Source organism: Dicentrarchus labrax, unplaced genomic scaffold (assembly GCF_905237075.1).
Source record: "Dicentrarchus labrax unplaced genomic scaffold, dlabrax2021, whole genome shotgun sequence".
Classification (NCBI taxonomy): domain Eukaryota; kingdom Metazoa; phylum Chordata; class Actinopteri; family Moronidae; genus Dicentrarchus; species Dicentrarchus labrax.
Genome location: NW_026136703.1, coordinates 13,081,659 through 13,094,189, shown reverse-complemented (window position 1 = coordinate 13,094,189; position 12,531 = coordinate 13,081,659). Strand labels below are relative to the sequence as shown.

At 40.6% G+C, this 12,531-nt stretch overlaps 1 protein-coding gene across 4 annotated transcripts in view; it reads left to right on the top strand.

Annotated features, from left to right (window-relative positions):
- The window catches only part of evla (Enah/Vasp-like a), a 34,983-nt gene that overhangs the window by 1,266 nt on the left and 21,186 nt on the right, over positions 1–12,531 (top strand). Inside the window, exon 2 of one of the 4 annotated variants that reach the window (XM_051381387.1) lies at positions 4,082–4,108. The exons of 1 other annotated variant lie outside the window; for it this stretch is intronic. In XM_051381387.1, the coding sequence (XP_051237347.1) occupies positions 4,082–4,108 (27 nt within the window). Of the gene's footprint in view, positions 1–4,081; positions 4,109–8,701; positions 9,089–12,531 lie in introns of those variants that run through there. 2 more of the 4 variants (XM_051381379.1, XM_051381414.1) reach the window with 2 other exon arrangements.

Here is a 12,531-nt window from a genome sequence, read left to right as displayed (position 1 = left end):
TCAGTTTGACTCCTCCATGTCTCCGTAGCTGCAGCCTGCACCATTCTGTTTTGAGGTTTCAGATTGACTCTGACAGCTCTCCTCAGATACAGTGCACTCTCTCTGCTTTTACTGTAGCTACCGGTGTGTGTGTGTGTGTGTGTGTGTGTGTGTGTGTGTGTATGGGTGTCTGGGTGTGTAGTTGTAGTGTCACTCCCTTCAGAGAGGAACAGGAGACAGAGCGAGAGAAAGGGAATGAACCAGTAATAAAAAAAAACGAGTTATACTCAGCACTGACATCTGGATATCTTGCATTACTGTATTTTTTTTTTCAACATATCCTGATCCAAATAATTCATCCATTTCCTGTAACCTCACACAACTGAAAGCCGGTAGCTGAACTATTTTGCTCTCAGACAGTATAAACATGTAAGATTCATATCTTCCAGTCCAGTTGGATGAACACAACGTTTCCTCTTTTCTGTAAAGCTGTGCGGCTCGTGTCCCATCCTGTGTGTTTGTTTTTGCCAGAGGCAGATCTGTTCTTTGACTCAAGCCCAGAAGGGAAGTCTTAAATCTCCACGAAGCAACAACAAGACCTGCAGAGTAAAGAAAAAAGAAAATTTAATTCAGTGATAATTTGTTCAGCATCGCCGCTTCCATTGCTGCACTTATGTAAGAGTGCACGTGCATTTATGTATGTGCATGACCATATCCATGCACATACTCATAAATGTGTGTGTAAGAGAGTTATTTTTAGTCCAGTAGTGGTTTCATTGTAGGATGCTTCCTCTCTGTTCTCCTTGAAGGACTAGCTGCTGTCATTTATGTGTGTGTGTGTGTGTGTGTGTGTGTGTGTGTGTGTGTGTGTGTGTGTGTACGTGCGTGCGTGCGTGCGTGCGTTGGTAGAGTGGATTGGGAGAGAAACAGTGGAAGCGGATAAAAAGCGAGGCGTCCGTCGTGTAGTATTAATGCAGGATGATTTCTGAAGCGCTTTGTTGTGGTGACTCATCATAGGAAAGGTAGAATGAGCGAGTTCAGCCAGTGGAAGGTAAAATGCTGAGTTATGCATTTTACTGCAGGCTGCTGCTGCCCTCCGAGCTGATCAGAGAGCAGCTCCACGTGAGCCAGCGTAACCACGTACAGCCACAACACTCACAATCTGCAGGTTTCACTGACAGGGATGATGTATAGTGTTACTCCAGCCTTTCAGGGAGGGTAGTTAGAAACAGGGGAAAGGGAAAAAAGGCAAAGATGTAAACAAGATTACCAATCTCACCGGAAATTCGATGCTAGCTTTTGGTACTTGACACCTTCCAAAAAATTTTAGCAATCGGCCAGTGGTTTGGATAACACTCATGGCAATGTCTGTCTGCTGGTCGGTCCACCATTTTCCAGACTTTCTCAGCAACTATTGGATGGATTGTCATGAAATTTTGTCTAGACATTCATAGACCCAGTAGGATAAAGTCTGCTGGCTTTGGTGATCTTTGACTTTTTTATCTTGCACTGCCACCAGGTCAAAATCTTTATTTGGTTCATGACTAAATACCTCCAAAACAACCCCCTCTGCATCACCTGTACTTTGTGTTTAGTGCTGAGTAGCAATTTAGCAGCTAGCCAGCTAATCTAAGATGGTGAACATGGATAGCAAACATCAGCGTGTCAGCATTGCTATTGTAAGACCTGTCATCATCGGCAGTTTGTTGTTACAGAGCTGCTGTTGTAGCTGTAGACTAGGGCTGCATGATATGATAAAAACATCATATTGCAATTGATTTTGACATTTTTTGAACATGTTCTTGAAACATGTTTTCTCAAATCTGGAGAACAAGATTTGTGAGCCAGAGCATCTATGCAGCACTACAATACTTTACTACAGTACATTATAATAGTTACTACTTAACTATTATAATGCTGTTTTGTCACACATTTTACGTTTATTAAAACAGTGCAGTTCTTGTAATTTGCATATTGATTTTTCAATTTACATATTGCACTCTGCCATATTTTGATAATGGTTTGATTAATTCACCTACCACCATTATTCACCACAATGAGACAATTAACAGACCTTAAAATTAAACAAATTATCTGCAGGTGAATTGGACAAAAAACACATGCCAAACGCAGACAAACTGCATCAACAAAGACAAACAGTGGATTAACCAACATTTTAAATTTACAATATTCATTTAACAAATAGCGACATGTACTCTTAATTTTGTAGTAATGAACTGGGATTTAGTTTCTTCAGAGTTAGAGCCTTTTGTTAAGTGTTAAAGGTGTTTTGTCTACCTCCTGTAGGTGTCAGCAGTAATTGATCAGAGAAGTATATTGCATTGTCCACAACTGTATAGACATGTGACCATTTCATTAACAGAGAGAGAAACAAAATTCATATTTGCATATTTTTCTAGTTAACTGCTTCCCAACCTGGTGGTCGGGGTGGGGTTGGGACTCCCTAAAGGGTCACAAAATACATCATGCTACGCAAAATTATATATATTTTTGGATTGTTTGACCTCTTCAGGCCCCTAAAAAATATTCAGATAAATCTTAAGCGATGGTGATAACTCACAAGTAGATGTTGCTTTGCTTTAGAGGGGCACAAGGCAACAAGGTTAAGAACTACTAATCAAGATTATCTCCATTTCATTTGACGCATTGTTTTTTTCTGCAGTAAATACAGATACCATGTGATCCACCATGTGATCCCCCCTCTATCTTTTCATTTTCTGCTCTGTACCACAAACCACTATACATATACTCTTCATATTATGATGCGTTCATTTTCAGGCATATCCCATAAGCTTTTTGTTGTTTGAGATTTGATGATGAATCTGACCTTTGGCTTGATGGAGGTCAAACAGGTCGTATCAGATGACCCCACAGCACATTGTGAAATACATTTACACTTAAGCGAGGTATTTGTTCTTGTCCTCTCTCTCTCTCTCTCTCTCTCTCTCTCCACAGGATTTTGATCCTACAGCATCCTACAGTTTGACCTGATTGTCACAGTGTAGTGTATGTTCTGTAGTTCTGAGTCACAGTTTGGCCTTAAACATACATTGCCGAAATCTGTAGCTTTATCAGACATTGATTCTGATGCATATTTCTTCCTATTTCATACAAGCCCTGTTTTAGAAAAGATTATATTTTATTTCACCAAATTCAAGGCTCCATTTTCGAGTCTGTTATATGTTTCTTACTGTTTTCTAAACCCACAAAGCCTCCTAATCTTTTAGTGGACTAGATTGCTCTTTGTTTGTTTCCCACACCTCGGCTCGCTGTGGCAAAGAAGCTTAATAGTCTAAGTTTGCTTCTGCCAGATGGACCACCAGTTGAGGACAAATTCTGATAAAGCCACAAGGAAACAACAAATGTTACACTGGATGAATGAAACTCTTTGTTGCTCAAATATAAAACTAATCATTACATCTGTTCCCACAGTGCACTTTAATGTTGTGTTCTTTTAAGAATGAATGAACTGGTGTGTTGCTGTATGTTTCCTCACTCTGCAGTTAATTGATGATTAGGGATTATGGCTACATACATTATTTTTTAAATTCAGCTGCTGTATAATCTATTTAAAGCTTCACTCTCTTACTGAACTTTTACATGCTATAGAAAGGCGGGTTGTAAAAGCACTCCTGTTTCCCATATAGCCTAACATGTAATTTCCATCGAGTGGAAATGATTCCTTGGAGGTTGAAAGACGGCACTCCAATCCTCGGAGCAGAGAGGTGACTGGTCTGCCTTGGTCACATGTTCGTCTCTCTCTTTCTCTCTCTCTCTCTCTCCCTCTCTTGCATTCCCTTACTCCTGTTGCAACACTCCTCATCTCTCTCTCACTCCTTCCCTCCCACACTCTCTGTGTCTCAGTCTTATGTCTGCTCTGTTGGCGTAGTGGATTCTTTTTTTTCCTAGCTTTTTTTTAGAGGATGTGAAAAAGGGAAACGGTTGAGTTTGTTTCAGCGTTGGACAGCATGTGTACCGCTCTCTCCTCTCAGGCTGACACTTCCCCCTCTCCTCCATAATCCCCCCACCCCCTTTATACCTCCTTTCATCCTTTGCTTGAGGACTGGACTGTCTTCTTCAGTGACATGTATTCCCTGGACGATTTCGGGTAAGGTGGAAAAACTCCTAATTTCTCTGTCTCTTTTAGCTTGTCTTTTCTTTTGGAGTCGCATGAGTAAAAGTAAAATTGGAGTGTTGCTTCTTTTCTCTGTCTCTAGTGTTTCTGTTTAAAGCCTGGCTCAGCTTTCAGACCGCAGAATCTGTTTGGTTCTGCAGCAACAGCATTTGTAGGATTGTTTGTCTGCATTTCTTTCTGTATCATCCGTTCCAGCTCTACATGCTGTTGAAAAATGGCTTGAGTTGGAGGAAAATCAAGGAAAAATGGGAGAGGAAAATCTCCTCTAGGAGTTGCTGACTTTCTCTTGTCTGCCTCCTTCTTTCCACCCCTCTGTCTGTGTTTTCTCTGGAGCCAGCTGTTAGCAGAGAAGCCTGATTGGTTACCCTTTAGCATATCTTTCATTGGTTCAGTCTTTTTCCTGGGAAGAAGGAATGAGTTCCTCGCTGTCTGTCAGTGTGTCTGCTCAGCTGCTCCCTGTCGTTCATTGGATTGGATCCCATCTGACTCGTTGCATGTGTGAGAAAGAAAGACAGGAAGAAAGGGATAGAGAGCGCTAATCTCTGAATGGCTGAATGAGTGGGACTATCAAAAGCCAGATAACACACGGATAGAGGGGTCTCTATATAATATGGCCTTGGCAGATTACAGCGGGACGTAGTGATTTGATGAAGCTCAAATACAGATGTGGAGCCGAGCGGGGCAGAAGAGATAGCATCAGAGGTTTATGCTTGACCACATGCACTCTAGTAATCTACTGTAAAGTACAGTACATCAGAGGGAAAAGCTCTCTCTCACAGTATGTTCATTATTCATGAGTTGCTGCTCATGCTAGCGGCCATTCAGATTGCAAAATGTAACAAAAAAATAAAAATATATCACAGCATCATTTCAAAAGTTTCCTTTTCCAAATCTATGGAAATGTTTTGCCATTGGCAGTTTTCTAAAAACTCACTTTTCTCAACTCTTCATCTAACCCATCCTGTCATTATTTCTCCCCTTTAGCAGTCAGTTCTTCCTTTTCCTACCCTGTCAGCCTCCAGACATTTCAGCACATCAGTAACAGTACATATTCCAGTTAATGACACTGGATACAAAGAAAAGTACATGATTATGTAACTGTTCACTGACTGAGAAATCACAGAATTGTATCAAATATGGACAAGCATCTATTCTGTCATTGTGCACCCGCTGTGTATCCGTCTGTGTATCCTATCTAAGTATTTCGCTCCAAATGGAAGCAGCGTTTCTCTTTAAGGATCAGGATTAGTGGCGGGACGCAGACCGGAGAGCGCTGAGGAAGGTGGATTGAGGGGAAGGAGAGGTGGGGGAGGGGTTGTGTAGAAGTGGGGGTTGCTATCCATATTGTACTGTATGTGTGTCCATGACAATTAGCCTGGGGGCCAACTGGCATGATGTATGTGATGAATAAGTGATGTCGTCACTGGGGGTCAATATGCTGATTTCATTCTGGGACACTTCACTGCTGCTTACTGTTGATATGATAACACCAAATGATTTCCTTATATTAAGACCATGATTCCTAATTTACTTTTAATCAAAAGATTTATATATATAACCGATGTTGTAACTAGGTGAGTCTTTCCTTGGTCAAATTGTAGGTTTGGGCGATTGTACTGAACAATAAACGTATCTATTTGCTGAGAAAAATATCTACAATACTTTAATTTTAGATTAAATCATTTAGGAAACACAATGCGGAAAGAACCCTAAAAATTATTTCTGACATTTCTGCCCCCATTTCTGTCAATAAAGACTTTCTGAACTGCAAGAGCCTTGTGGTACCTGCTGTGAGTGCACCCCCAATGTATTGTCTTTTCTGTATGAGAGATATTCACATATGCACAAATTCAACACCTGTAACAGTGAAGACATACAGTAACACAACTGAAAGGAAATATTAAGACTATATCTGAGAAAGTGTGTTTAGTCCCTCACTAGGAAATCAGTTTTACATCTTCTCTTTTGTCTTAGTCTTATAGTATATTATAGTAATATGTCTGTGATACTAAATTTCCCAGGGGAAAATGTGTGAGATGAGACATTAATTTGATTGCTAAGATAAATTTCTGATATACAGTCCTATTGCAGTTGTGTTTACGTTTATTTTTTGAAAATTAGCTTCCATCCAGATTGGGATGTGTTTCTCAAAATGTGGAATATTTCTTAGGAACTGTCTAAGAAAAACTAAAAAAATTGCAAATTCTCTGATTTCAGCTTCTCGAATGTGAATATTATCTTTAGTCCTCTATGAGAGTAAACTGAATATCTTTGGGTTGTGGACAAAACAAGACATTTGAGGGTGTCACCTTGGGCTTTGGGAAATGGTGATCAAGATGTTCAACATTTTCTAATTAACTAATGGATTAATCGGGAAAAGGTTCAACAGATTAATCAATAATGAAAATAATCTTTAGTTGCAGACCTGAAAAAAGTCAGTAATGTCATCATTCAGTTCAATTCAGTTCAATTCGCCAATTCATAACACAAATTATCTCAGGACACTCCACCCATGACCTAAATTGTACCTGCAGCAGTTTAGGATCGCCTGTTATTATTTTCTGTTAATAAAATGTTAGTGAGCAGGCAGTGTGCCATCCTCAGGGCACAACAGGGCCTCGTCTGTCACAGATCGAGCCTGTTAACATTTGCCCGGCCTGCCACAGAAATGTCCTGCAGTCCATCTGGGCACTCAGAGCCACAGACGAGCCAACGGTAATTCTGCTTGGCATAGGCGTTACTGTGTGCCCCCAAATCACAAAATCACTGTTGACTGGCGCTCCCGTTACACCAATCACTGTACACTGTGACCCTCATTTGACCAATCAGAAGTGGCATTTTTCTGCAGCAGAGTGTCCTGTCACGCCCCATGGCGGTGTGACTGTGTTGTTTGCTGTCACTGCAGCATATGAGGTCAGCTGTCAGAGGGAAGGCCAGTGAGCCAGAGAGGTCAAAGTTCAAAGAGTAATATTCATCCTCACACTGGAGTACTGTGTGTGTGTGTGTGTGTGAGAGAGAGAGAGTGAATCTGAGTGGGTGTGTCTTGCTCTTGGTTGGTGTATTTATTGCATGTTTTTAATCATATTTATTATATTAGAACATCCTTTGGTCAAAACACAGGCTATTGGTTATATCGTTAGTTTAGTAAGCATTTAGTCATAAACCAAAGTACAGGATTCATTTAAAGTTTGATCTTATGGTGGTGCTTGATGAAGTGAGGGGATCACCAAATTTTGTATAATTCATCCGGAGTGTGTGTGTGTGTGTGTGTGTGTGTGTGTGTGTGTGTGTGTGTGTGTGTGTGTGCGTGCGTGCGTGCGTGCGTGCGTGCGTGCGTGCGTGCGTGCGTGCGTGCGTGCGTGCGTGCGTGCGTGCGTGCGTGCGTGCGTGCGTGCGTGCGTGCGTGCGTGCCAAATTTCACAGCAATCCATCCAATTGAATCAAGACATTTCCCTGAAAGCCACAAATTTGAAACTCATGGTGGCCCTAGAGGGAAAGTCAGGGAATCACCACACAAGACACAAACAATCACATATTTCAATATTTGCTGAAAACCCCCCAAATTAAGATACATTAACTTAAAAACACTTTTTGGTTGCTACCACCCCGTACCACCCCTCTTGGTCCAACTCTGCATGGGCCAAACTAAAAGTCAAAGTATACATTTCCCAAAGATAGTTTCTGTCATGCTGATGTATGTTCAAGTGTTCATTTAACACTAATAAGTTTGGTTTTAATTCATTTTTGATGCTATAAAAAGGGGGTTTAATGTCATGATTGACAGCTGAGCCCTGCTAGTGATTGATTCTGCCAGGTGTATGGGCGGGGTCTCGATTGATACTACACCGTCTCCAAAAGACGTCACCAGCCAAGATGGCAGTGTCCCAATCCCGGATATTTCTGGCTTTATTTTAGTACAGTGGGAGGAAGTGGAGAACTTAAAACCAACTTTAAAAAGTCAGTGGGACAAACTATGTAATAGAAACGCTGTGTACATCAATATCATTATATCAGCTATTATGTAATATAGGCCAATTTTATAGATACAGCTCTAGTTTTAATTCATCTGGACTACAGTCTGGACAAAGTCCCTCCAGCCAGCGATAAAGCTGATGACTTCCAAAATGCCCCTGGTGTGTGTCAAATTGTGATTGAGTGTTAGAGTTAGTCAATTACTCAGTAGATGTTAATGGACTTTCAGCAAGCACACCACTTTCAGTTAATGTGTGTCGTACATGTTTGTGTATATTCACCAGCTGCATGTGTCCTCTGAGGTAGAGGGCATCCCAATCAATAGGAGCTGTCCACAGTATGGACCGCTGGCCGTTAATTCAAGCTGTGTTTAATACTGTGTATTGCAACAGCAGGCTGGAGTCCTGGGGGTGGGGGGTGGGGTGGAGGGGGGTATACAGCAGCAACCCCAACAAACCCCCCCACACACACTCACTGAACATTAGTGAGTGGATGGGGGGTAGAAGCTGGTTGAGACGGATATGAGGTAATCTCCCTTGGGTGAACAGTATGACAATAGCACAGAGGTTCAATGAGACACACATGCTCATCTGCGGTCAGACAACAGGCTGGTCAATGACTTCATCTCTGCCAGTCTGTCCGTCAGTCATCTCTTTGTTGCTGGATGGATCATAGTGGATGCCACAGTACAAGAATTCCAAACCGGGGGACGTTTAAGTGGATCTTTTTGGTTGTTTGTGCCGCCGTCGCTCTTGTTTTGTAGTTTATGTGGCAGGCTTTCAGCAGGAGGATTAAACTGCTTTTAATGAGTTGTAGTTTTAAGGTAGTGGAGAAACACGACGAGGAGTTTGTGCCATAGACTGCTGCTGCTGTTACCTTCCTGCTTACCAAAATGGACATACATCGGTTCCAAGTGCTTCGTTACTGCCTCCCTCAGAGTGTCAGTGACTCAGGGTTGTTTTACAGCCACATTGCTGCCAGGTTTGTACCCACACTTTGTACGACAGTGTGTGTGTGTGTGTGTGTGGTCATTTCCACTTTTCCACCAGTATATGTCAGTGATGAGTGATGGAAGTTAAATGTTAAAGGCAGCAAGTAAACTGAAGGGGAGAAATAAAAGCATTTTACATGGAGTGAATGAAACAGTGAAAGTTGTCATTTACAGTGTGCGCAGTTGACGTCTGATAGTTTGGTCGACAAGGTTCGATCGCTGTGTGCAAAGAAATGGTTGGGTTATTCTAACAGCACAGACGGGCAAATCTTTCCCTTGTTTTTTAATCAAAGCTCAAATACTAATCTGTAATCTTAATCTGGCCTCAACAAACTGTCGTTTAGACACAGAATTTAGGTTATTTTGGATTAGTTATTGTGTCCGTGGATGATTTGATTTGGTAGAAAATTGCAAACAAAACAGCTTGTTGTTATTGTGTATAAGAGTTAACTGTCAGAAGTTGTGACTGTTATGTTTTGATGATCATCTTTTTTTTTCTTTCTTTCCTCCCGCCTGGTCGCATCTTTTCAGTCACAGCCAGAGAGATTCAGCCCACAGTGTGAACCCTACTCTGAGCATCTCCTTTATTCTAAACACGCTGCAGCCGCACATAGAGCATCTCTGAATAGCAGGGCTGTGTAAGAGCTCCATACATGTTTAATTCACACAAGTATTGAAGACAGCATGGCTTCTGGCTAAAATTGCAGCCTTTCGGGCCAGTGCCCTTCTCTTTCTCTCTCTGTTTTCTGCTGGGAGGATGGATGGATGAAAGAGGGTCACTGCTGTAGTCCCAAATGAGAACTATAGGATCAAACAGTTCTGTTGGCTGTCTTGTTATCATGAGGGAGAGGAAGAAGGGAAGAGGGCGTCGATTTAAAAATAAAGGACAATGAGGTTTTATGTGTACAGTATGTGCAGCTGCTGCTTAAAACTGACATGAACCACTCGCTATGTAGGACACAAGAACCTGGTTTTAAACCTGATAGTAGCATCATCATTACTTTAGCTCGATTTACTCATGGCTGTAATAGTTGGATGCAGTCAGATTTATTTATACAGCCAAAAATCACATTTAAGAGGGCTGTAAAGTCTGTGAAATAGATCCTCAATGTGGATTGGGAAAAATTACACACACAAAAAAACATTTGATTAGGAAAAAAGGCTTCCAGAGCTGACAAACAAATTAGGGATGGGTGATTGAATGATATACCTAGAGATGATTAAATCTGTCTATGTTATGTCTGTTGTATTAGGCTGTAAATCATTTTGGGCAATAGTGGATTTTAGTTTATTAAATTGTCAGGTATTTGATTCACTGGATTAGGTAAACTTCTGTTTACTAGATGTTTCTGAAAAATGACTAGATCACAATACATCATGATTTAAAAAACAAAACAAAAAACAGTGCATACCGTGATACAGGATGTTCATATCCACAAATCCTAATCCAGAGTTGACAGAAGTCGCAGTAATAGAAATACAATACGGAGAAACACAATGACAATACTAAGTAGATGAAATACACAATAGACTATTACACTAAGTATATATTCAGTGTAAAAAGTTAACATGGATATGGTCGACTATTTCTTCATGTGTTGCCCAGATTTCACATTTTATATGAATTTTGGTACCTGCGATCAGAGTCACTGACATGTATTTTCAGTGTATTGTTATATATGTGAATCACACAGTCAAGTAGATGCAGAATATAGGTCATGCTTTGTCTCCCGCTGCACAGTATAGCTCTGCAGACTGACACATCATGGCATAAGACTGAGCTTTTTGCACACAACTGGGACATTTAGCTAAGAACATAAGCACATTAATGCGGTTTGCATTAATGCCATTAAGAGAGGGGTACTCTGCTCTCTCTCTCTCTCTCTATTTCTCTATTTCTCTCTCTCTCACCCATTTGGGGCTTAATTTTAGTCCTTTTTCTGCAGTATTACACTGGACTTTGTGTATCACTGGGGCAGAGGTTAGATAAACACACTATGCTGTAGTACAGTTATCACAATCTGGACAACATGATCATGGATCAGGGATGTTGAAGCTCTGATGGCATTGTGTAGATTATGAGAATCTGAACTGTCGGGCCAGTATGTGATAGTATTTTTGTGCGTGGAGCTGGGATGCATTAGTGGAGGAGATGGAGATATTTTTATGCCATCAAAGCTTAGTTTTAAAGTCGTTGAATCCTCATTATTGTGGTCTTAATCACGATTATTATGAAAGGATGTTATTCAGTGTTCAGTACTAATACCCACATATAAAGTCTCATACATATTCATACTTACAGTAAAAATACAAATGTATAATTTAATAATTTTTTCTTGAGTGTAGTAGAGTTTGTTGTCGGCAGATGAAAACCTGCGGTGCGAGCTGATACTATATTTAACATGCTGGGAGTGATTTTGTTTTTTGCGGTGACTTTACTGTAGTCGCATTGTCCATATAAACATATAGAAAAAACAACAACACTTAAAGGAATTGTTCTCCATTTTATTTGCTTTCTTGCTGATTGAGTGTTAGATGAGAAGACTGATACCACTCTCATGACTGTACAGTAAATATGTAGCCGACAGTCTTTGTCCAAATTAAACAAATGAGATATAACAAGTCCATTAGTGAGGTTTGGAGGTGCTGGTAGGCAGATTTTGTTACCTTTGGGCAGAGACAGGCGCTCTTTCCCTGTTTCCTGTCTTTGTGCTGTGCTGAACTAACCAACAGCTGGCTGCAGCTACACAGTGTGCACATCAATCTTCTCATATATCTCTTTCATATAGCTAGAAGACAAGTAATTGTGTCAAACTACCTTTAAAAATGTCCAGGTTGAGTTGATAAAAGAATAGTATGTATTGAAGCTTTGACCCTAAAGGTCATCATTGTTACTTGTAAGAGATCTAAGTTGATTTTTGTAGAAAAGGTAATTTTGTGCATTTATAAAAATCAGCTAAAACAGATTTATTTAAACCAGATAATTCATCACAGTGAACACTCTGTGGAAGCCTATGAAGGAAGTGGAACAAAACATGTCACCATGGGGCATCTTTGTTAGCTGGGACAGCAGGAATTTATAAAGCTATATATAAAACCAGAGTTGAGTCCACAGCCATGCTTGCACTCTGACACAGTGGTGCTTTTAGCTAAATCCTAAGGCTAACAAGGCAACATGCTCACAATGGCAATGCTAACATGCTGATGATGAGCAGGTATAATGTCTACCATGTTCATAATTTTTAGCTTGCCAGATGATGGCCCTAGAAAAAAAAGATTAAGGATCACTAGAGTTATGAGAATTCATCCTGAGGGGAACATTAATCTGTTCCAATTTCATGGCAAATTGTTCAATAGTGACTGAGATATGTCAGTCTGAACCAGAATTGTGGGGTGAACAACTGAGTCAAAAACAAAACATGTATGGAAAAAT